Raw genomic sequence first — 26,286 nt, 5'->3', positions numbered from 1 at the left:
ATTTAAATGTCCTATTTTTTTACAATAAGGAAAACAACATTTTGAACACCTGATAGAGTACTCTTGTATATTTTCATTTGAAAAATGTGTGTGATGCGGGTGGTGTGGGGGAGAAATTCCTCAGACAGTCTGAAGAAAGAGTGGCTAAAAGCAAAAGATTCCTCCATTAGCTTCTTGTTACTTTAAGACAAGTTAGCTCTTGTTAATACAGTATAAAGTTATTTAGTTCAAATTTACAAAGAAAGAAATTGATCAGTGCCTAAATGTACCAGATCTGTCACCTAAGGAGTATGTTTCATTAAAAACCTTCTTATGTTTTGAAAAAAAATCAATAAAATAATAAATGCACTTAACCAAAATGCATGCAAGTCTCAGCTTTGATGCTGCTTTATTCTCTTCCTAATCATAGAGGTGGGATTATTCGATTGCTGGAAATCCAGTTCCATGGCAGAGTCTGCAGTTGAACTTTACTGTTACTGTATGCTTTGACACATATTTTTAGGAAGTCACTGTGCATTGGAGAGATTCCAAAGGACTGGAAAATGGCAAATATCATCCCATTATATAAAAAGGGTGACAGGGCAGATCCAAGCAACTATAGGCCAGTAAGCTTAACAAGCATCACAGGAAAATTAATGGAAGGAATTATTAAGGATAAGATTGAGCAACACATGGCAAGGACAGGAGTTATTCTGAACAGTCAGCATTGGTTCAGAAGAGGGAGGTCGTGTTTTACTAACATGTTGGAATTCTATGAGGTTGCAACAAAAGGATACGATCAAAGTGGAGCAAATGATATTATTTATCTGGACTTTCAGAAAGCATTTGATAAGGTGCCACATGAGAGGTTGGGCATCAAGTTAAAAGAAGTGGGAGTTCAGGGTGATGTTTTTAGATGGGTGCAGAATTGGCTCAGACACAGGAAGCAGAGGGTGATGGTGTGAAGAACCTCATCAGAACTGGCCGATTTTAAGAGTGGTGTTCCACAGGGGTCAGTGCTAGGGCCGCTGCTATTTTTAATATATATAAATGATTTAGATAGGAATATAAGTAACAAGCTGGTTAAGTTTGCAGATGATACCAAGATAGGTGGATTAGCAGATAATTTGGAATCCGTTATATCATTACAGAAGAACTTGGATAGCATACAGGCTTGGGCAGATTTGTGGCAAATGAAATTTAATGTCAGTAAATGTAAAGTATTACACATCGGAAGTAAAAATATTAGGTTTGAATACACAATGGGCGGTCGGAAAATCGAGAGTACACCTTATGAGAAGGGTTTAGGAGTCATAGTGGACTCTAAGCTATCAACTTCCCAACAGTGTTCAGAAGCCATTAAGAAGGCTAACAGAATGTTAGGTTATATAGCACGATCTGTGGAGTACAAGTCCAAGGAGGTTATGCTCAACCTTTATAATGCACTGGTGAGGCCTCACCTGGAGTACAGTGTGCAGTTTTGGTCTCCAGGCTACAAAAAGGACATAGCAGCACTAGAAAAGGTCCAGAGAAGAGCGACTAGGCTGATTCCAGGTCTACAGGGGTTGAATTATGAGGAAAGATTAAAGAGCTGAGCCTTTACAGTTTAAGCAAAAGAAGATTAAGAGGTGACATGACTGAAGTGTTTAAAATTATGAAGGGAATTAGTACAGAGACTGGTATTTTAAAATGAGCTCATCAAGAACACGGGGACACAGTTGGAAACTTGTTAAAGGTAAATTTCGCACAAACATTAGGAAGTTTTTCTTTACACAAAGAACGATAGACACTTGGAATAAGCTACCAAGTAGTGTGGTAGACAGTAAGATGTTAGGGACTTTCAAAACTCGACTTGATGTTTTCTTGGAGGAAACAAGTGGATAGGACTGGCGAGCTTTGTTGGGCTGAATGGCCTGTTCTCGTCTAGATTGTTCTAATGTTCTAATGTTCTAATGTTTACGATACACAAAATGCTGTAATTTTTGGAATACTTGTCTGAAACCTCTGGGTGATCTTTCTTTTCTGTTAGGTTATGTTACCATAGCACAATGTGATATCACCATCTTGTACTAAAAAAATATGTTTTTGTATTTAAAAAATATAAGCAAATTGAATGTATGTCTCCATTATTTCCTGTCAAACATATGAATGCAAAGGCATTTTTGTTTATTTTTCACTTATCACCTCAGTGTTACCTGATGTCTGTAACTTAAGGAAACTGATGCAACTAACAACGTATGCAGTTGCTCCATCAATTCTGATAATAACGATAATGATAATGATTTTGATGATTTTGTTTTCTTATATGCAAACTGAGGTCTTTAATCTTAGTGATGCTTTAGGATTGGGTTTGTAATGCAACACCATATTATTATATCTCCCCTCCTACATATTCTCATATGCAGTTAAAATGGTCTGGCAGTGCTGTTAGTGGTGTCATCAGAAAATATGATGATGTTAGAGTTACTATAATGGAGCATCATGGGAGAAGAGTAAACAAGTACTACCTTTTTAAAATACACACTGGACTGGGTCTAAGAAGCAGGCAATTGAACTGTTGATGTGAGTCTTTCCAAGAACTGAAGCCAGAGAAGTAGAGAAGTAGTCCTTTAGAACTGGACTCTTTGGACAGTAGTATTATGTTGGTTTTTTCAAATTATGCTGCTATGACAGACTGGGAGAGTAAGAAGTGTGGAATAGTAATGCTAAGTGGTCTTTGATGGTTTTTAGGATGTGGGGTCAAATGCTTTGGATGCCAGTTGTTTTAAAAACGTTTTCACAGTCTTTCCAAGTCTTGTGCATTGTAGCACTTCAGCATGCAATCTCCAACATTACTGAGAACATTAAAGGAAGGTGTGGTGTTGTGAACTACAAATTAGCGCTAAAGTTTAATTCAGCACATATGGAATGTAGTCATCAATATAGTTTCATTGTCATTCTTTGTACAGTTGCTGATGGACTTCAGGCACCTCCACCTTTAGCCTCAAAGTATCTTGCACTTTGTCTGACAGGCCGTCAACTGAATGAAATACAGAAGTTGACTTTTATTCGTGAATAGATTTACTTTAATTTTTTTGTTTGCATTATGGCCTAACAAAAACAGAATTATTGATAAGAGTTTCACATTTAATATAAACAGCATAATGGTGCAGAAGTTAGCATAGTTGTCACATAACCTTATTGTTCTGGATTCAAACTCCATGACTTCCTGTTGTAGAAAATTCTCAGTATATGCCAGTTCGGCTTTCTGGCCACAATAAGCTAAGAAAAACTGGTGTGTCTTTGTGCATGACTGGGTGGTATTTAAGTGGGCTCCTGATCGTCACCTTTGTGTGATTTGCTTTGATTGATTGACTTTCTCTAACCTTTTTATTCATTTATTTATAAATTCAAATCCTGAGTATACTTTGAGATTTGAACCAGCAAAGGGCATTGTCTCATTCAGCATCCTTACAATAAAATAACCAATATTTAAAAAATCTGTTCTTATATTGAAAAGTTTATTGATGATAGCATAACAAAAGTCGGAGTGATTACCATATGATTTACAAAATGAATATTGGCTTCCCTGTGGTGTGACCATGGTGAAAACATACAATTTTCTATGAATTTTTAAAATATTATTTTTTTTCCCTCAGTTTGTGCCATTTGCTTTTTACAAGGTACCTACCAGGCTCTTTAAGTCTCATAGTTCAGTGGTCATGAACTTACAAAGTATGTGGACAGTTCCAAGGAGGGTAGTCTTCTGCATCTGGACTATATTCACTTTACTGGAAAGATCATCAAGATATTTTTGGCCTAGTCAAGCAAATCCAAATGGTCTGATTTTAACTAGAATCGCATAAGCCTGTGTGTGCCGTGTGCATGAAATATCATTATTATTATTATTATAATTATATTTTAAGATAACATCTAAGCTATGAGAGCACAATTTCTCATTAACCTCTAGTGGTAAATATCACATTATTCTACCATTATTGAACATCAGGATTAAAACATGACTGTTTTGGAAAAGTTTTAACAACTGTCATTTTGAAAGAATTAGGCATAAAGTCATTCAATTAAGATGCATTAATTGCATTCATTATTGGCAGTGGTTTAATTTTGTTATTTAGTCATTAATGTAAATTTACTAAGGTAGTAGACATATGAAGTGACAGGTTGTGATACAGTGCTCTGTGATTTAGATGTAAGCTGCTCAATCTACAACCTCATGATATTTAGTTTACTGCTACTACCATTAGGTAGATATATGTACGATAACTTAGATTTCTTATTCTTTAGATTAGCAATTTCTAAGTTACACTTTTGGGTTATTAATATTTATATCTCTCAATTTACAAAAGTAATCATAATGTGTGTCATTGAGCCCCTACGTATAAAATTTAATTTGTCTAGTACACAAGTACACAAGGAAACTTGAAACTTTGTTTTCCTCAATTTCTTCAATTCTTCAATTCTTGAGAAACTTCAATTTCTCAACATTTATGGTTTGCATTACAAATCTAAATCTAAGTTTTAATTGCTTTATCCAATACCTGTTTCTCATACAAGTTCTAGCTTTTAAAATTAATCGGCAAAATTATTAATCTGTAGGCCCAGGTTTAAGGTTTTCAGAATTTTGATGAATTTTAAAATATTGCAATTATTAGTCAGAATAGTTCTGTTTGTTAATTGGATATTTATTGGAAAGTAATTGAATCATGTTTTTAAGTGGAAAAGATTCATGCTAAAAAGGCCAATGAATCTTTTTGTTTTTTGCCTTTAATCAACTGCCTTGAATTGCAGCAGTGACACTTTAATGGTGGCTATTTGTATACAACTGAACATTTATATGCGTTTTTGTGTGTATTCATTTATTTCTGAGTGTATTTATTTTTATGCATTAATTTATTACTTTAACAGAAGGTTATTGACATTTTGTTTGTTAATGGCATAGGTGATGCTTAAAGTGTAATAATGTGAGTGTTTAGTACAATTCATGCTTGGGAAAACCTCAAGATTTAATCTGCCTTAGAAAGCTGCTGACAGAGTTAGTTTGGACAAATTCATGCAATAAGATTACTTAATTTAATGGATTACTAACTCAGATCAATTTTAGCAAATCTTGATAACGAATGAGGAGTAAAGACCAGGAAGTCTTCAAATTAATAATTTACCTTTTCATATCTGATATGAAATGACTAATTTAAGGATCCTAGAAGATATTACATTGCCTACATTTAACATACCCCATTTCGAGTAGAACTGATTATCTTTTTTACATAGTTTATTGTGTGTTTCGTTTTGTACTAATGATAACTGTTAAAGTGTTTCTTTATTCTGAGATTCAAAAAAGTGGATGAATTAAAATACAAATATTAAAAAATATTTCACTGGCACTCTTATTATACATCACTATACTTTTTTTTCCTGTAATTTAGCTAGATGTGTCAACTTTAGAATATAAGTGTTGGGGGTTTTTACTCTTTCATAATTGTTCTTTAATTCATACTTGCACATTTTGTGAAGTCTTCACAATAAAGTTCAGAAACAGTAAAACTGATAATTTTAACAACCCTCCAGTTATTTAAAACATTATATTTAATAATATTGTATAACATTTTCTTGTTACAGTTTTTAGTAGCATAGTGGTACAATAAATAGGGATGCCCCTTATCCTTGTCCATTTTTCTTTTCTTTTTTTTGTAAGAATGACTTTTGTGTGTTTCTAATTCCATGCATCTCAGGTCTCATTTATAATGCAAGAATGCAGATTGACTGGTGAAAGAAAATAATGGCAGCATGTGGTTATATTTGTGTGCATTGCAACAGACTGCAATTCTCATTAATCACCATTCAGGTGAACATTACTGAGTACAGAGGACAGAGATTACTTCTTAGGTATGGAATGAGCCCTGTATGTGCTGAACCTTTTTGAAATGTAGGTTTCTGCTGTAACTTTTTCTGTTTCCTTCAGACCTGTGATGTTATGCTATGTCACTCAGACTTGGCTAGTTATGCCATGTGCCATGTATGCCATGTTAAAGAGTATTGGTTATCCTGTTAAATATGGGATGTGCAGATCAGTCACTTGGCCAGGTAGGCATCTTTGTGTTAAAGGCTAAGGTTAAGGTTTCTTTATTTGCCATTTGTGCATAAAACCAACAGTCAAGGCACATTTGAATTCTTGTGCAGAGCTTTTTCATAATCATCATAGTAAACATATAAAAGAAAAAGTAAACAATGAAACAATATAAATACATAATATGAATTATACCAACACTATACAAAATGGTGGTAATATCTACACAAAAAAATACAATTATATTGCAGATATTGCACAGTTAAAATATTTCACATTTATCACTCGTCATTTACATGACAAGTGAAGTGAGGTAATATGGGGTTATTTCACATGTTCAGTAATTTTGTTTTACCATCAGTCTGACAAAAAAACTATTGAAAAACCTTGTTCTGAGAGTGATGATGCTGTCCGCTCTGCTGTGTCTCAGATTGTATATACATTTTTTGATTGTTAGCTAAAAGTGAGCAGGAGGATTGAGTTGATGATAATTCCATCTGCTCTTATCCGACAACAATGTGCGAACATAAAATCCATTGAAAGAGGTTTTGTCCCTATGATCCTCTCCGCAGCCGTTATGACTCTTTGCAAAGCCTTCCTCTCTACCTGTGTGGTGTTCCCATACCGGACAGTGATGCCTGCATTGAGAATGCTCTCTATCAGTCCTCTGTAGGCCTGGGTGAGAGGGCAATGGTTCAACCAGCTTTCCTGAGCAGCCTAATGAAATAAAGCCTTTGCTGGGCTTTTTTCACTGTGGCTGTGGTGTTAAGAGTCCAGCTCAGGTCTGATGAAACCTGCAGTCCCAGGAATCTGTGGCTGTCGGACCTCTCCACCTCAGTCCCTTTGATGACAAGAGGCTGTAGAGGAGGAGGATTCTTCCTAAAGTCCAGTATTAGCTCTTTGTGTAAGGATGGCAAAATAATTCACATTCAAGGCAATTCAGTCCTTTGCCTCAAATCCTTTTTGTTACTGATGTGTGGAATATGTTATAAAAATGAAATAAAGGTGCTGGATAGCCCAACTTTGCCTCTACAAGTATCATAAAAGAGAATGACAATCTCCTGGATTATGCATAGTAATTTATACACATGCCTCCTCCTTTTCAAGCCACTAAGTCTATCATTAGGCAGCTATAATAAAACGGATCAATTTAATGTCTTGTATAAGAGATATTAATTAAAGAAGTATGATGTTATATGAGCATGCCTTGTTTATGCTATTTTCCAGCCGTAGGCAGTTACTCAATACATCAATCGATACGTCCCTATTTTATTTTTAGATTTTAATAATATATAAATATTTATAGTGGTGTAAACTGAATACTTTTGTAAATGCAACATTTCAAATGTTTTATAGGTTACAAATAAACACCTATACATTTTATTCTAATTTTTTGTGTGCACCTCAATTAGTTATTTGCAACCTATAAGAAACTCAAAAAGACAGTGATAAGTGAACCTACGTCTCAGAGGTTGCGTGACAGCAACGCTAACCACTGTGCAATTCTAAAACTTCAGTAGCCTTTCTTAGTTATACTGTAGCTCTTTATGTCCAGCATCTGGAGTACTCATGGACATTTCTGTTTCACGCTATTACTTTTGTTGTTTTCTGGCGCCTCTGTTTTTAAGGGGAGGGTAGAGTGAATGAGTACTGTGGAGCAAAGCAAGACAATAGACAGAGTTTTAATGTACTGTAATGTATCAGTAAAAGAACAAAAACTAGTTAAAACATAAAAACTGTATTATTTATTTACTTTCACTGTTAATATTAATTCTAAGTTGGCTGTTTCTTAACCTTCAATGCTAAATGAGCTCTTTGGTTAATTATTTCTAAAACATACAGGGAGTGGCTGAATATTTCTGAAGTCAACCAGGCCTAAGAAATTATCCATTGTTTGGTTTGTTTTTTATGAGCTGCTAATCCCTTCTAAACCCCGCTCAAATGTGGAATGAGCTAAAAAAAACAAAGAGAGACAGAGACAGAATTCAGATCAATACTGAGTTGCTATCTAGCTGTGGGTTCAAAATGCTATCAGCTTTCTTAAACAAAAATGGAAAATCTATTTTTTAACCATTTTACAAACTGCTCTTGCAATGAATGCTAAAGAAAAATAACTTGGACCCCCGAAGCAGTGAACTGAGAGAGACCAGAAATGATTTGCTGCTGGTATAATGAATTTGCTTAGACAGTGAATGGATGAATGGATATTGATTTTACACTTCTTATATTCGCAGTTTTTTGAAGAGGTTACAGATAAATGAGGGTCAATAAAAAGGCTAAATTATTTATGAAATAATCCATATCTAATATTTTAAGGTCATTTTGCATTAAGATAAAGTTATTCTAAACTGGTTAGTGCAACACTAACAGAACAACACACTTACTGGCATTGCTGTGATTATTTAGTTATTGCTCAGCATTGAGTGGAGATTGGTAGACAAAAGAATTACCTACAGAAAGTCTGCAGTGTGCTGTCACCTTGAAGTCACGATGTCTCAGTCCAGCGCTGAGCTAGGGTGCCTCTCCTTTAAGTTACAACACCACTCGGCCTCTGTCACAGAAAGCAGCAGACCAGCCCTCAGTCGGTTAACTAGTTAAAGGTCTTATCTTCTGTTTAAATGGAGTGTGCTATAGGGCAGTGATTCTGGCAGAAGAACGGCGTTTTATTAGCTCAGCAGAATGAAGAGGTTGGGCGGATTTTTGTTTTTTTTTCTCTTATGCAGTTCCCTGAGAGTCCTGTCAGGATCATATTTCAGTTCACATAAACTCCTGCAGCCTACCTACAGCACAGAGAGGAGCTTCAGCTCTTTTTTTATATCAGGGAATCCTGGATGGCTGCAATCAATGAATGCCTGCAATCCATCAAGGGAGTAAAGAAGACAGCTGATTAAAACATAGAGAGAATGGGGATTTGCTGTTTTCCTGCTTTTATGAAAACTCCAGCAGTGTGCTAAAAGTAAGAATACAAGCTTCCTATAAGTGGCAGGCAAGGCCAGATCAGCCGCTGATCGCAGGGTGGAGTGGAAAATATGGTTTTCTACTATCATGTGAGAGAGGAGCATCAGCACAAAGGAACTGTAAAATAAAAGTCAACAAGGAGCTGAAACCCTCTTAATGCAAGTTGAGGACCACAGAACGATGCAAGCTATAACAGTGGACCACAGTTGCTTAAGGTTTTTGTGTCCAAACTGTAGATGTACAAACAGTGCACCGGACTTCATTATTTCATGCCAATAGCAAGTATTTCAGGAAACTGCCTGCATTTTACTTCACACACAAAGAAGTGTTCAGCTGCCAATATGAAGCCCAGGGTGAAATGACAGCAGGAGTTCTGTGGCAGACATTCCGAGACAAATTTGAGTGAGCACAAGGGGCTTTCTTCTTACACAAATGTTTTCCTCAAAACAACCTGGATTGAACTGAGATTTGTTACAGTTTGTAGGTAGTGAACGTTTTATTTGTTTTTTCACTACCTGATCTTTTCAAGAACTCTTAACACTGAATGGCTTTAGTACGTTTTATTGATTTATGCTGAGATATTTTGTTTTCTTTTGTACTTAGAAAAACTGAAATATTGAGTTCTCTCTTTGACAAGTGCCTTTAAGATGTCGGAGAAGACATTTGGAATGACAGGTCAATCTGTTGACAGCAATGGCATCAAAGATGCTAAAAAGCAGCGATCCAGGTCACTAAGCCGTGCCTTTAGTTGGATGAAGAGCAGAAAAAAGAATAAAAAGAATGCAGATAGTCCTGTAGTGAGAGCGGGGAGTGGAGATGTCACGAGCAAAAAGAAGCAGAACAGCCTGGGTCATAAAGGTAAGCTGTGACATGTACAGCTGTTCAACTGTGGAATTTCATCAATTGTATGAAAAAGAAATCTAAAGGTGTCTTGGATGCCTGCTTTTCAAAAGTTACCATACTGATTTTTCACATTTGTACTTGCTCTTAACATAGATATACCCTCGTAAATGTTTAATGTGGTAGCCTGGGAAATTAATACATCCTGATGCAAAGCTTTGTAAATATTTCAGTGTTGAAATGATTTTCTTGGCAGACTCCTTTAGAATAATTATAAGCTAACCTATCTATGAAATGAAAGGTTAGCTTCTTAGCTAAGAAAAATACACTTCTAAACAGCAAAAGTGTTTTTTTTTTAATGACAGACAAATTACATCACTCCCAACTGTCTTAGAGGTCACAAATTGTTAGTGTGTGTTCTTATCCAAGGACTGCTCAGCAATTTAAACAGTAAAAAAGCCTAAGAGTTGAACTGCATGAAACTGATTAACTTGGGAGTGTCCGTCCCAGATGTTTAGATGAACTTTGATTATACATAACAATTTTCAGTGTTTAATGACTCTACATTTGGCATTCATAATGTTGGGGATGATTCAACAGTTTCCACTGTTCTTAAACCTCTTAGATTTTACTTAAAACATCTCTCATATTTTTGGACTAAATGCATTAGTGTAAAACATTGCAATGCAATTGTTAGCACTCTTGCCTCGTTGCTACAGGAATGTGGGTTCATTTCACAACTTGGGCAGTGCTTGGGTGGAGGTAGTATATTTTTCATATCCCAATTATTATCATCTTCCTCCCACAACCCATAAATTGTGCAGCCTAGGTTCGTTGGGTAATCCACATTATTCTGGAGTTTGTAAGTGTGGGTGTTGTTAGTACATCCTGCAATACGCTGACAATGTTCCAGTGCTGCTGGTCCTGGCTTCCTTTGACTTTGTCTTGGGGAAATGCATATGCAAAATTAATAAATAAGAAAATAATTAGGTCAATAACAGAGCTTTTGCAGTGTTATATCACAACACCAAGATGCAGAGTTACAGCTTTGTATTTATTCTTGTGGTTGCATGCTTACCTTTTCATTGGAAGGTGTTTCACAGCTCCAGGGGCCACGTGGCAGTTCCCTCTGTATTTGCAGGATTTCTACGGGCATTGTGGTTTATTGCCATAAAAAAAGGTGAAAATATTAGGTTAATGGGTAATGCTCAAAATACTGGTAGAGTATTTGTAAGTGTGGATGTTTGTTCCACTGCGCCCAGCAAAGGACTGGCATCTTGTCAAACGTTAGTTTATGATATCTTATGCTGCCAGAATGGGTTCAAGGCTTAAGTGACTCAGTAATGGATAAAGCAAATTAAGCAATCTTCAAGTTTGTTTAGTGTAACACAATTCTTGAATTGTTGATTTTAGTTTAGTTTGTTACCCATTTTCTTCCTTTGTCATCTAGTGTGCCCATTTCATTCTACTCAGCTTAGTGGATCTTACATTGTTTTGGCTGGCACTTAACCAAATTCATTCATTGCCAACAGTGGAAACACCTTTGTACCTACAGGTTCTTCCACTTGGTGGCAGAAGGAACATGTCAATTTAGTTTTTTCAAAAGTAGTGGTTTTAAAAACAACAAGAGTTTCCTACATTTTCCCCAGTGGAGCTCTGGCTCCAGCAACTTGAGGGTTAAGAAAAAGGGAAAAACGTATGGGTGGATGGATAAATGGATCCTATTGGAATTATTAGTTAAATGATTAGGATTTTCATTAAAGGAGAATGGGTACTTTTATTTAAACCTGAAACAAATTTTTCAATGGTTTTATGGAGTCTATTTTGCTGCTGGGGCAGAATATATTTTTACAAGAAAGCAAGTACAGTAGTATCTCAGAGGCATCTTGGCTGGCTGTTGTTTCACAGATTTTCAATGTGTGTGGCTGTATCTTGCTAGCAATCTGCCAAATAACTTTTACACTGAATTGATCGGCACAATCTTATCAGATTGAATGCTATACAAATGTTGATAGTGAAATAAATATTTGGCCCTGATTCATACCACATGTAATGTACTTCATGTATACAGTATTTCTAGCTTTGTGTGATGTGAGAAAGGGCAACAGTGTCCTCTGCAATAGCTCAGCACACTGACAGAACACAGATGGAATCTGCGTTATTACCAAGCTGTGCCAGTCTATCATGGGAACTTCACAGTAAGGTCATCACAGAGGCCATGCTTCCCTCAACATCTTGCACACTGTGGTTTCTACTTATGGAGCTAAGCGTTCATTTGTGGGAAGTGAAAATGAAAAGGCCTGACAAAGCTCTCCTAGAGAGACAAAAATGCCAAAAAACAGTTGGATTTGGAGTATAAATCTATGGTGGTCCCCGTGACCCTGTGGTTAGGATATAGCAGGTTGGATAATAGATGGATAGATCTATGGTGGTGGCTTTATTTGTTTTGAATCTGTTCAAAGGTAAAACTGCTGTTTAATATGTAAAACATGTAACATGTAAAAAATGGGACTGTAAATTTAATTACTGGCTACAAGTTGCATTACGTTTACAGTATTTTACTGTATCATACTATTGTATGTTACCATTAAAACAATACTACACAGTAAACCTGGCCACAAAATGATTGTGATGTAGCAGTACGCAGCTGTTGAATTATGTTTATTAACCATTTCCAATTTACATTAATTTCCTGAATTTTCCAATGTAATCTGTAACAGTGCTGCAACTCAGTAGCAAGTAATTAACTATAAATTTACTTAAACTATCTTAACGAAGCTTCATTATTCAGCCTAGCAAATGAATCCATGCTACACTATTAATAAAAAAAAATTTAAAAATTGTCTTTAATCTAATTGTTAAATAAATAGCTGTTCAGCATCCAATCTTGTAACTGTCAGAAACTGCTACACACATACAGACAGTCATTTTGATACATCAGTATGATTTCAGTGTTTAGTAGAATTATTTCATGTTGTCTGGTGAAGAAGGAAAGGCTGCTTTTGTGAAGTAGGATTTGCCACAGGTTTATCTGTTTGTCGAAAAAAAAGCACACCACAGATCAGTTCCATATTCGCAAAAAAACCTTCAGCAGGCTTCAGAAATTGGTTTGCTAGTCATCTTTAATTTTTTGTTTTCCACAGAGCAAATACATAAAGAAAAATATGCAAATTTAGAATTCTGTGCCATAGTGACTTTATAGCAATAAAACAATCATTCATAAAATAGTCTTTCTCATTGCAACAGCTACTTGATATTAACAGCTAAACCAATTCTTAAATGTAAGTTTACGTGCATTAATCTTTTTAAAATCATTGTTTTGACTGTTTATTGTATTACGCTTTGGCAGAATCCACTTTGATCATTTAATATACAATTGGTTACATTTCTTTTCTTTTCTAATCAAACAAAGGTAAGGTGACTTGCTCATGGTCAAACAGCGTCAGTATCAGGATTTCAACCCACAAACTTAAGTTTGAAGTCCAAAGCCTTAACCAGCATGTCACACAATGATGTTCAAAACAATAATTTTCATGTGATTTTTTTACAGTGCATTTGCTTAATTTTGCCAAAATGTACATCAAGTTTAGTTTTAAAGGTTCCTTGTGTCTGTGGTTCTCTGAGTAAATAAAATACTTTTTAATATCTGTACAATATCAAAGAAATTTCTGTCAGTGTCCCTGTAGCCAGGATCCAACTCTTTTAATGTCATTTTACCATTATATGAAAGTGCACAAACTGAAAATGTTCCACAATGCAAAGCAGTCCAGTCTAAATATAGTTTTACAATAATCTTCTGTCTTGTTACAAATGATGCATTTTTCAATAGAATATTTTATATGAAAAATTACAGTTAACTCCTGTGAAATGCTGGCAGATTTTTTAATAGTGAACGCTTATTAAAAAGTATCCAGTGAAAGTATACAACTGTATACTTTTGAGTATTGCATCTGCTGTTAGAAGTGTTCAGTTAAAAGATGAAATAACCTTTTAATACCAGATATAATCTGTGCACAATAAACTTATTTGTTAGAATTACTGATCAGATGGGAACAACTGACAGAATGACAAATAAGTGAAGGCAGAATTTAGACAGCTAATACAACAGACAAAAGAGAACATTTTCAGATTAAATTTGGTTATTCAGGCTCATTTACTTTGAGTGTTTTAATACTCAGATTGCATGAGTTCTCATGTTGGTTTGCTTTACCCGCTTATTCAATATAGCAGCGTTTCTCAACCTTTAAGTATTTGCGACCCGAGTTTTCATAACAGTTTTAATCGCGCCCCACCCCCCCAACGTTTTTTTGAAAGGAGCCAACTAATACCAATGTGTTCTTTTTTAATTAATGATATATCATAGATGCATATTTTATTATACCTACTTAACTTTCATTGACATTTATCTAACTCTATATTTATTTTTCTAGTATCAGAATGTAGTTTAAGTTAATTTGTTTTGGTTTCAATAGATGTATTTTTCATATTTTCGATTCTTGTTTTCTGTTTTTCATATCTTTGCGCCCCCCTTTTTGTTACTTCACGCCCCCCTAGGGGGGCCTGCCCCACAGGTTGAGAACCACTGCAATATAGGGTAGAAGCTATCCAGGCAGCAAGTGCAAGGCAAAAACGAATCCTAAAAGGTAAAATCAATTAATTGTAGGATGGATCTGGCCAACTTAGAACTGTTAAAACTACCTAACATGAATGTCTTCTGAGAAAATCTACTGGAACATGAGGTTTAAAACTCCCTGAACCTGAAGAAAGTGTTTCTTGAGATTGGCCTCATGAGGTTGTAGATGGGTATGTAAATGGGTCCTGTGATGGACCAAACATGCATGTTTGTATAATACAAGGGAAAATTAAGCTTAGATATGGATATTATAGTTCCATTATCCAAATATTAATTGGGATAACCTTACAAATAGTATAGTACAAGAAAATAACTTCATAGACATAACCAGTAACTGTTTTTAACATATAACATTAAAACACAAACAAGAGAAGAAGCTTGTTTAGATTTAGTGTTTTGTAATGTAGGATAGAATTTGGAGGATTTTGAACCATTAGGATCTATTGACTATAATATAATACATTTCATAGTGTTTTGGCAAAGCATATCTTCAAAAAATAAAACCTTTAAGTTTAACTTTGATGGGGCTAATTTTGAACAGATGTGGTAAAATCTAAAAAATAGTAAAGTGAGCTAGAGTAAGATTGCAAGTGTGGATCAGTTGAGGCACAATGGAGCAGAGGACACCATCATCAAAAAGTTCTTGAAATTTATAAACAGTAAGAATTTATAGATAACTCTGGAGTAGATAAATAAGGTAATGAAAAGTTTCAAACAAAAAGCTGATGTACTATAAGGTATACACATTAAATAACTAGAGTACTAACCATAAGGTTTACAAGTTTAAAAAATATTAAGAATGCTAGTGAAACACAAGTAGATATAAGATGATTCAAAGAGTTTCTTTCGGAATGTTTGTTGGAAAAAAAATCAAGGAAGAACTGAAGTGTATTAGGAACAGTTAGTTATTGCTGTAATTTAGAATTAGCATCCAAAATTATCATGTGAAGAAACTGACAGAGTGAACACATAACATTAATTAATAATTTTGAACAGCCAGACAGTAAGTCTTTACAGTGTTAGTTTCTGCTTGATGCTAATGAATGAAGGAGCTTATATTTAATTTCTCTTAATTTTGCAGTATTGCTAAGAAAATAGGATATAGAAAATGTGGAAATGTGATGACTAAAGATTAAACCCGTGTCAAATAAAACCGATAACTGAATGTGGGATTAGTGCTAAAGTTCTTTAAAGGTACATTTTCATATAATGCGTTAAGCAGCTATTGCAATATCCATGTCTGTCTGTTGGTCTGTCTTTCTGCATGAACCAACGTAGTCCCCTGTGGATGAATTTTGAATAATTTTTTAACTTAGTCTTCAAAGATATTTGTAGCGGCAGTTCAATTATAATTAAGATATCTTGAACAGACTGCAGTGTGCACAGTGTTAAAATTTCAAATTTACACACTGAAAAGCATCAGTGAATTTGCAAACTCATCTCTCTTAAAACAAAGAAACATTTTGTGTGACTTCAACTGCAAGTTTATTGTTCCAATTTAACCTCAACAGTGGTTACACAAACTTGTATATTGTGTATATATTCTGCTTTTACATCTCTGATAGCCGCTAGTAATGGCAAACACCTCCCCAGTATAAGTTAATGAAGCACCAGCAGAAGTCACGGTCACTGGCTGCTTGAGCATGTGTAAATCTCTGCATCACCAAGATGCTTCTGCTTTATAAAGTCATGTGTGTAAAGTGAGTATAGCAGAGGACTCAGTAGCCTTGTGGAACTCCTGTGTTGACAATGATAGTAGTTGCCTGCTTTCATTACCTGAGGCCTGCCTTTTAGAAAATCCAACACTCAGTTGCAGTGGGGGACATTCAGTCCTAGGTCTTTAAGCTTTGTGGCAAATAAGTGGAGGACAATGGTGTTAAAGACCAAGCTGTAGTCTATAAACAACAATCTTACATAATTCTCCTTCTTGTGGTCTACATGGGACAAACAGGTGTGCAGAATACGTGGGATGGTGTCATCTGTAGACCTGGTTGTATTGTATGCAAACTGTAGTAGAGTAAAGTCCCTTGGAAGGAAATGGAGTTTTTAATAATCCCCTAGAAGCACTGCATGATAATAGACATGAGTACTACAAGGAAGTAATCATTAATGATATTTTAAAAGAGATAGGAACCACAGACCGGGCTAAATAGTTATTGAGAGTGGATGTAAACACTACAGCTAGCTGATCGGCACACGATTTTAGAATGCACCCAGAGATTACATCTGGATCTGGTGCTTTCTTGCAGTTTATACCCCTCGGAGCACGAAGGACATTGCAACTTGATATTGCATTGCAACTCCTCTATTTCAAGTGGTGCTAATGTATGCTCTATTATACTCACTATCCTGCAAGTTAATACTAGTTCAGTTAGTGTCAGACGCATTGGAAGCATTCAGATCATCTGCTAGAGAAGAGTCAACACAAAAAGTGGGTTTACCTCTAAAGTCTGTAATGGTCTTTAATCCTTGCCACATTCGTCTACTGTCCCCTAGATGAAAGTTAGGCTCCACTTTCTCCTTGTACAGCCTCTTAGGCTTCTTAACCACTACATTCTGTTCTGTTGTGAGAAGCTCTGGATCTTTATACTTTCCATTGGACTGAACAGGTTAGGAAATTCAAGTGGAAAATTAAGAATATTTTAATTATTTCATGTACATTTTCTCCAAGCAATTATCACACCCTTATTTACTTAAGTATTGGAAAAATAAGTTTACTTGACATAAACAAGCAAATTGTGAATCTGTAACGCATACTGTATAACCTTATCCACCTTAGTAAATGGATAAGGAGTTGTGTGCCTGTGTACTTATGTGTCCATCCAGTTGCTATGACTCTGTCATTCCAACAGATGGATTGTTTTACAAATTCTATAACAAATAGCATATAACAGAAACTTTTGCATTGTATTTTTCATTCCAAAAAACATTTGTAAGTAATATAATCTATATATTTAAAAGCCAAATACCACTGACTCACTCATTACGAAATCTCCAGAACCATCAGGACTTGGGACTTGAAATTTGGAATTAGGCTATCCTTGGCCCATAGGTGCTCGCTAAGAAACAGTTTTAAAAATTTCATGATCCAAGCCTGAAATTTCTTATAGTTTTTTAGACCTGTTTGTATGTCTGTCCGTTTTTCACAAGAGAAATACTTAATGGATTTAGATCAGGATTTTTTCTATAATTTGCTTGAACATTCCATTGATTTTGCGACTTTCTCATCGTTTTAAGTATCATAGTTGTGGTACCGATTTATTAGTGTGAATCCGAGAGAGACTCATCGGGCTGCAGGGAGGGGGATATGGCCCTCCTCACTTATGCATCTGCATAACCTTAACTCCACTTAGTTAGCGAACGAGAGAACTACTTAATGGATTTAGATTTTTTTTTTTTCTATAGTTTGCTTGAACATGATGTTGTGACGTCTCTCATTGCACTAAAAATCATAGTTCGCTTGCAGGAGTGATTTATTCACGCTAATCCAAGACAGAGGCTGCGGGCTAAGGGGAGGGGGTAGAGTGACGTTAGGAGTAGAGAGCTGGGCGAGGCCCTCCTCACTGTCTGGTGAAGCTGCAGGGGATGGCTAGTACCATATACATTTAAATCCTCATTAAGAGGATTCTCAGCATGGTATTTAAGGTGTGCGTAGATGAAATCACAGAGCTGGGCATACTGTACATGACATGATGCAACATTCTTAAAACCACTTAATCCAATTCAGGGCTACACAGGCTGGAGCTCAGCATGGCAGCATCAGGCACAGGACAGGAGCTAATCCTGGATAGGGCACCACTAACAAATTCAAATGTAAAATACAAGAAAACAAAAAACAAAATTCTCATCATTTTATATAAGTGCTGTATTTTAAATAAAATGGAATACATTAAATAAAACAAAGAAAACAGCAGGCTATGAAAAATTAGGTCACATTAATATAATATAAACAAATACTGTATATATGAAATACCGAAAAAAGACAAAAAATGGAAATGATCAAATTTAATACCATAAGTCAGAAAATAAATGGAACACTTCTTAAATCATGCAGTTTACCCTTTTCATTTATGAGACGACATTTCAGAATAATGCAGTAAAGGTTTCCTTTCCAATTACGTAAGCCTTGGCAGACGCCAGTAAAGCATGCTGACTCAACTTCCTTGCCAGTCTTATCCACCTGAGGCCAAGGCAGAATCTCTATTTCCATTTTTGTCCAGGTTTTTCTGAAACAAACATTTGTCTCCTTCCAACACTTTGTCTTACAATTGTTTCAAATTAAAATAAAATCTGGGAGCAATCTTTAAAACAGGCTTATTCTGACGCCCTATCTGCAGTGACCCATTCACTTTTTATTGCTCATCGTTTCTCACTTATAGCATTTGACCTTGCTGCCTACAGAGTGACACTTTCATTCAGTCACTAAAATGTTATTCTTCTCTTATTTCATTATATAATCTCAATATATATAAAACTCAGATGATCAGTTCTGGGATTGTGCTTCAGGGCTCAGAGTTATTATGCAAAGTTTGCTTTCTTTGAGTTACCTATCCTGTGAAATATTGTGAAATAAAGACATTATTAGATTTCAGTTTAAGAAAGAAAGCAGCATCTGCATTTTATTTTGGTCCTGGACTGTTATGTGGGCCCATAGGCCCTTCAGCCATAACTGTCTTCAATCATTTGAACCTCTTATTCCTTTTCATTAAAATGCTTCTTGCCCAATAAAGAGGAAATACATTTAAATAACATTCTTAACCTATTACTGAACTTAGTTGATATTTACCCTGTTTTCATGTCATTAAATATGCTGGCAAATTTTAAGTAGATTAAAAAAGGTAAATTAACTTAAGAAAGAAGCATGGCTAGATTCACTTTATAAAACACATCCCTAATAATATTCAGTGCCTTATGGGACCAGAGCCTTCAATGACAGCATTGCACATAAGGTAGAGGTTGCTAGCCAATCGCAGAGCCTACTCATGCACATATCACCAGAAGCAATTATAGCGATTCCAGGAGCCCCAGGCAAAAAACTCCATGGGGCCTTCCAACTTACCCTCTCCTGGGTCTCAACATGGTAAAATGTATTATTTTAGTGCAAAGTGCAAAATAATAAAATCAAGGAAAGGAGGATTTAATTAACACACATCCTTTATTTTAATTTTGTCAAAAACAGATTAAATAAAACACCATGATGAATACAACATTTATGTAGGAAACAGAAAAACAGTAATAGAAAAAGCAAATTTTAAAAATCTAAAAAAATAAAAATTAAACAAAATGCAAGGAAATAATGAGCACAACATGGTAATAAAAATAAATACAAATGGTACATGTAATATTTTAAAAATAATAACAACTGCCCTCAGAAATTTAAAAAACAAAAAAATGCTTGTATAGGTATTTCAAAACTACTGTTTGTCAGCTTTGGCTGCAATAAATGCAGCTGCTATGTCCTCTATGTCTATAAAGTCCTTTGAACACTGCATGCTATTGAAGTTGGAACATGGTAGATCTCAAGCAACATTTAAAAGACTTTAAAGACGGAAACCTCTATCACCAGAGACAATAGTGATAGGAAAAGTCAGGACTTCTTAGACACCCATCTCACTGTTACCCACTCACCCCTCAGCTGAATTGGTGCAGCTAATTTTCACCATGCAGTAACTACACTGGGGCCTAGAGAAACTGAAGCCAAATCAGAAATAGCTCAATTGTTTTTTGTCTTCTTTCCATTATGGCTTCACTCTCTGTCGATAATTTTGATAAGAAAAATCTTAACATTTTAAAATAAATTCAAGCAGATGCCATGCTCCAAAAGTAGTGGATTTCAAATAAATTATTAATCCTTTTACCATAAAATAAAAAAAAAATAGGAAAGAAATAGCCGAATTACCTAAACAAACTAACAAACTGAGTCAATCCTCTTTGTTTTTTTTTTTGCTTTTAGACTTCTGATCTTCCTGATTAATGAAATTGGCTCTGGCTGCGTATAACATAACTAAATAAGTAACGTTCATCACAAACACTGATACCCTCACAGCAGAAATGAAGGCTCCAATTAGGCGGATTTCCGACCATGTTGTTGTAGTGTTTCAATGCTATGCTTCAAGAGGAATTCCCTTGGATCTCTCACTGCAATGAATACCTATGCAAATAGATGCCATCGGGGACCCCCTTTCAGTTCGAGGTCCCAGGCAATTGACTGTCTTACCTGTCCTGTCGTTGTGCCACTGCACAGCACTATATTACACTCACACAAGGGGCAATTCAAAATTGTGTTAATATAACATGAAAGTCTTTTGTGTAAAGGGAATCTAAACATCAAATAATAGATCAGGTCAGGTACAGGTTAGGGAGCATTCACTGGTACAGCATGTTGCCCCACCTGTCACATGACGAAACATTTCAGGATACTGGGTGGCAACACCCCTGGCAGACATGCAGTCCAGTCCCACCCTCTGGAAATGATCTTCTGTCTGCCACAGTCAGGTGTTACGTAGGTGTCCCCTTGGCCTGGTCTAGCCACTCGGATTCTCAACAATGAGGATCCTGTAGATAGATAGATAGATAGATAGATAGATAGATAGATAGATAGATAGATAGATAGATAGATAGATAGATAGATAGATAGATAGATAGATAGATAGATAGATAGATAGATAGATAGATAGATAGGGGAAAATCATATAATTCAGCAGCAGTATACTAATACAAAAAAAAGAAAAGAAATTAGATTAAAGAGTAATAAAAATGTATGTAAAAATAACTTTGAATAATGTTAGCATTTAAAGGGTGGAACGGAAGAGTTGCATAGTGTGGGGGAAGAACAATCTCCTCAGTCTGTCAGTGGAGCAGGACAGTGACAGCAATATGTCACTGAAGCTACTCCTCTGCCTGGAGATGACACTGTTCAGTGGATGCAGTGAATTCTCCATGATTGACAGGAGCTTGCTTAGCGCCTGTCGCTCTGCCACTGATGTTAAACAGTCCAGCTTCATTCCTACAATAGAGCCTGCCTTCCTAACAAGTTTGTCCAGGCGTGAGGCGTCCTTCATCTTTATGCTGCCTCCCCAGCACACCACCGCGTAGAAAAGGGCACTCGCCACTCGCTGGAAGAACATCTGCAGCATCTTATTGCAGATGTTGAAGGATGCCAACCTTCTAAGGAAGTATAGTCGGCTCTGACCTTTCTTACACAGAGCATCAGTATTGGCAGTCCAGTTCAATTTATCATCCATCTGCACTCCCAAGTATTTATAGGTCTGCACCCTCTGCACACAATTTCCTCTGATGATCACGGGGTCCATGAGGGGCCTGGACCTCCTAAAATTCCTAAAAGACCAGTTCCTTGGTCTTGCTGGTGTTCATGTGTAAGTGGTTTGAGTCGCACCATTTAACAAAGTCTTTGATTAGCTTCTTATACTCCTCCTCCTGCCCACTCCTGATGCAGCCCACAATAGCAGTGTCATCAGAGAACTTTTGCACGTGGCAGGACTCCGAATCGTATTGGAAGTCTGATGTACTGTATATAGGCTGAATAGGACCGGAGAAAGTATAGTCCCCTGTGGCGCTCCTGTGTTGCTGACCACAACGTCAGACCTGCAGTTCCCGAGATGCACATACTGAGATCTGTTTGTAAAACAGTCCACAATCCATGCCACCAGGTGTGAATCTACTCCCATCTCTGTCAGCTTGTCCCTAAGGAGCAGAGGTTGTAAGCTGTAAGCCAGATCACCCTCGGGAAATCGCACAACATGGCTCTAGTGCTGTAACTGATGCTTCCTCACATTGCAGGTAATGTGCCTTTTTTGGAACTCCATGAACAACTGCTCATTAGACACAAAGTCAAACCAGCGGTACCCAAGGATTCTCTGAACAGACACAGTACCGAAGGAGTGCAGTCTTCATCTCAGATCACTGGATAGCGTTCATGTCTTGCAACCATATAGCAAAACAGGAAGCATCAGGACTATAAGACTTGGACCTTCAAACTTTTGCAGAGATATCAGGAGCACCACACACCCCTTTCCAGGAACCTCATGATCCACCCATGCTCTCCCAATCTGTCTACTGATTTCACAGGAAGAGTCACCAGAGACATGAATGTCACTGGATGTTTTTTTTTTTGTGGTTGAATTTTTTAAATTATGTATATGTATGAATATGTGTGCGCAAGATTGCTCTTTCTGGTGGTGAGGTTTTTAATTGAACAGCTATGCAAGTACTATGAAGGTTCTGTGCTCTTTGACATGAATCAGGCAATAACAAGCAAAATAATTTGCGTAAAACTAAATTTGCAGGGCTTTGACTTGCAAAAAAAATAAAAAGGTCAGTGACACAAGATAAAAGTTGTTTAATTTGTTCATTCAGTGGATGTAATTGATGCACCTGCCTGTTATTTAGTGTTTAATTCAAGATCTCCTGTGTAAAAAATAAGAAAAAAATCACCAGACTAATTTCCTGTGTTTGTATTCTAAGAGGATGCCCACTTTCCCAATTATCATGACAACTTTGGGAACTGGAATTATAAGGATGCATTGGACGTAGAAATGAAATTCAAAGCTCCATTGCTCAAGGAGTCTTCAGTGGAGCCTTCAATCAATCAATCAATCAACATTTATTTATATAGCACATATTCATACAAAAAAAAATGTAGCTCAAAGTGCTTTACAAAATGAATAGAGTAATAGAAGACACAATAAAAGATAAACATAAGTCAACATTAATTAACATAGAATAAGAGTAAGGTCCGATGGCCAGGGTGGACAGAAAAAACAAAAAACTCCAAAAGCTGGAGAAAAAATAAAATCTGTAGGGGTTCCAGACCAAGAGACCGCCCAGTCCCCTCTGGGCATTCTACCTAACATAAATCATCATATTTTCATGGAAGGACCTGATGATGATGGTCACGTAGACTTCTGGCTTTCAGTCCATCATTGTTGGAGCATCATGATGCTTTGAGTAGGTGGTGGTGGCGCAGGCCGCCACCACAAAGAAACCGGAAAAAGAAACAGAAGAGAGAGTAGGGGTCAGTACGGATTTTAGAGCCACCATGAATAGTTATTATGAAGAATTGAACATACAGAGTATCAGGATTATGTTAAAGTGAAGTTATAAAAAGGCCATGTTAAAGTAATGTGTTTCAGCAGTGTTTTAAATTGCTCTACTGTATTTGCCTGGCGAATTCCTATTGGCAGGCTATTCCAGATTTTAGGTGCATAGCAGCAGAAGGCCACCTCACCACTTCTTTTAAGTTTAGCTTTTGGAATTCTAAGGAGACACTCATTTGAAGATCTAAGGTTACGATTTGGAATATAACGTGTCAGGCATTCCGATATATAAGATGGAGCGAGATTATTTAAGGCTTTATAAACCATAAGCAGTATTTTAAAGTCAATCCTGAATGACACAGGCAACCAGTGTAGTGACATCAAAACTGGAGAAATGTGTTCGGATTTTCTTTTCCCAGTTAGGATTCTAGCAGCTGCATTCTGCACTCGTTGCAAATGATTTATGTCTTTTTTGGGTAGTCCTGAGAGGAGTGCGTTACAGTAATCTAGTCTACTGAAAACAAAAGCGTGAATTAATTTCTCAGCATCTTTCAATGATATAAGAGGTCTAACTTTAGCTATGTTTCTTAAATGAAAAAATGCTGTCCTAGTGGTCTGATGAATATGCGATTTAAAATTCAGATTACAGTCAACGGTTACCCCTAAATTTTTTACTTCCGTCTTAACTACTAATCCTAGTGCATTAAGTTTATTTCTGATAACCTCGCTGAATCCATTATTGCCAATTACCAAAATTTCAGTTTTCTCTTTATTTAGTTTGAGAAAATTACTATTCATCCATTCAGAAATACCAGTAAGACATTGTGTTAGTGTATCGAAAGAGTCGGAGTCATCAGGTGCTATAGATAAGTACAGCTGTGTGTCATCAGCATAGCTGTGGTAGCTCACATTGTAACCTGAGATAATCTGACCTAACGGAAGCATGTAGATTGAGAAGAGCAGCGGACCCAGGATAGAGCCTTGTGGAACACCATATCGGATATCATGTGTCTTTGAGATTTGATTACCACAACTCACAAAGAATTTTCTCCCTGCCAGGTAGGATTCAAACCAATTTAAGACACTGCCAGAGAGGCCCACCCATTGACTAAGGCGATTTCTAAGAATATTATGATCAATGGTGTCAAATGCAGCACTCATCAGCCTTCATCTGCAGGAAGCAAGAAACAGGAAAGGGCTGTAGAGAAAACACTGTTGTGCATACAGTGGTGCTTTCTGATGTGCTTTTGTGAGGAAAATATGCATCATGTCACATTTAAAAAACAACACACTGCACCTCTGCTGTAATGTAAACAAGAAACATTTATAGAACTAGCCATGTGCGCCCAACTACGTTGCGCATGTTAAAGTTGTCTGTGAAGGGCTCCCTGTTTAAACGTGGCTGCCATTTGTGAACTGGGCCCTTCGTCGCACAGCATTATGATTTTTTATAAGGGAAACAAAATTACAAAAGAAAACCCTTGGACATTGATTCGTTAGGAAGGGCCTACTCAGAATCACTGTCCAAATAGTAATTATGTGGTGGTGTGGGAGCATTTCTGCTTCTGTCCATTCACAGTCTGTCTTGTTTTCACGACGCTGTCGTTTCCTCTCACGATCTCTTCTCAACCTTTCTCCAATCTCGCAGGTTGCTTTGTGGCAATCCAAAGAGTAAGGCAATATACATGGAGCAATGGTTATAAAAAGGTGACACATAGGTATCCAGGCTCTTTAAAGCATAAATAGGGATCACTTCACTGACATGTGAGCAAGCCACGGTACAACTGTGAGACGTGCAGCACTCGCCGGCTACAACGTAACAATAATAATTTCCGGAACGTGCTGTTACGTTGTCATTCATTTTACCCACTGTCTTTCTTTCATCCATTCATATGTTACGTTGGCACGTACAGTGGAACCTCTAGATACGAGTTTAATTCGTTCCAGCACTGAGCTTGTATAGCGAAATTCTTGTATCTAGAACAAAATTCCCCATTGAAAATAATGGAAATCCAGTTAATACGTTCCGCACCCCCAAAAATATCAACATAAAAATCAATTTTCCTAACAAATAACACTAATAAATAAGTGTGGATACACTTTGTCTGCTGAGTGTCATGTGATCATAACTGAGCTGATGGTTCTTCTCTCTCATGCGCTGTCTCCCTCTCCTTATCTCTCTTGCTCGCTCGCTCGCGCGCCTCTCTCTCTCTCTCCTTATCTCCCTTGCTCGCCGCCGCTCTCTCTCTCTCTCCGCTTGATGGTAGAGAAAAGCCAAGCAAAATGACACCTTTTATTGGCTAACTAAAAGATTACAATATGCAAGCTTTCGAGGCAACTCAGGCCCCTTCTTCAGGCAAGAAGTAATCAAAGCTTGCATATTGTAATCTTTTTAGTTAGCCAATAAAAGGTGTCATTTTGCTTGGCTTTTCTCTACATTCATAATGGCTAACACGGTACAACACCCTAGTACTCCTCTTGAGGGCAATCGTCTCTTATCCTCCGACTGCATGTCCGCAATATTTTTGGATACGCTCATACGGCGAACTGCTACAGCAAAACAATGAAATCACAAGCGCACAAACGTGTAGATCCTCACACTACGGGAGAACAAGGAACACTGAATGAGCTGACGGGCTGGCAGCGTCAGCTTGGGTGAATCCCCGAGTCGAGGTGGATTGGGAAACGCGTCACGCATAACCACAGCCTGGCTCGTGGCTCGTTACGAGCCAATGCTCGTATTTAGATCCGAATTT

At 36.7% G+C, this 26,286-nt stretch overlaps 1 protein-coding gene across 2 annotated transcripts in view; it reads left to right on the top strand.

Annotated features, from left to right (window-relative positions):
- The first annotated feature begins 8,802 nt into the window (after nt 1-8,802).
- kiaa1522 (KIAA1522 ortholog) overlaps nt 8,803-26,286 on the top strand; it is a 148,937-nt gene continuing 131,453 nt past the window's right edge. The window contains exons 1-2 of one of the 2 annotated variants that reach the window (XM_039739525.1): nt 8,803-9,485; nt 9,605-9,859. In XM_039739525.1, coding sequence (XP_039595459.1) covers nt 9,649-9,859 — 211 coding nt within the window. In that variant the 5' untranslated portion in view covers nt 8,803-9,485; nt 9,605-9,648. Of the gene's footprint in view, nt 9,860-26,286 lie in introns of both variants that reach the window. The other variant, XM_039739524.1, reaches the window with a different exon arrangement.

This window comes from Polypterus senegalus, chromosome 17 (genome assembly GCF_016835505.1).
Source record: "Polypterus senegalus isolate Bchr_013 chromosome 17, ASM1683550v1, whole genome shotgun sequence".
Classification (NCBI taxonomy): Eukaryota; Metazoa; Chordata; class Cladistia; order Polypteriformes; family Polypteridae; genus Polypterus; species Polypterus senegalus.
The sequence above is the reverse complement of the archived record's forward strand: the minus strand, read 5'-3'. Positions and strand labels throughout refer to the sequence as shown.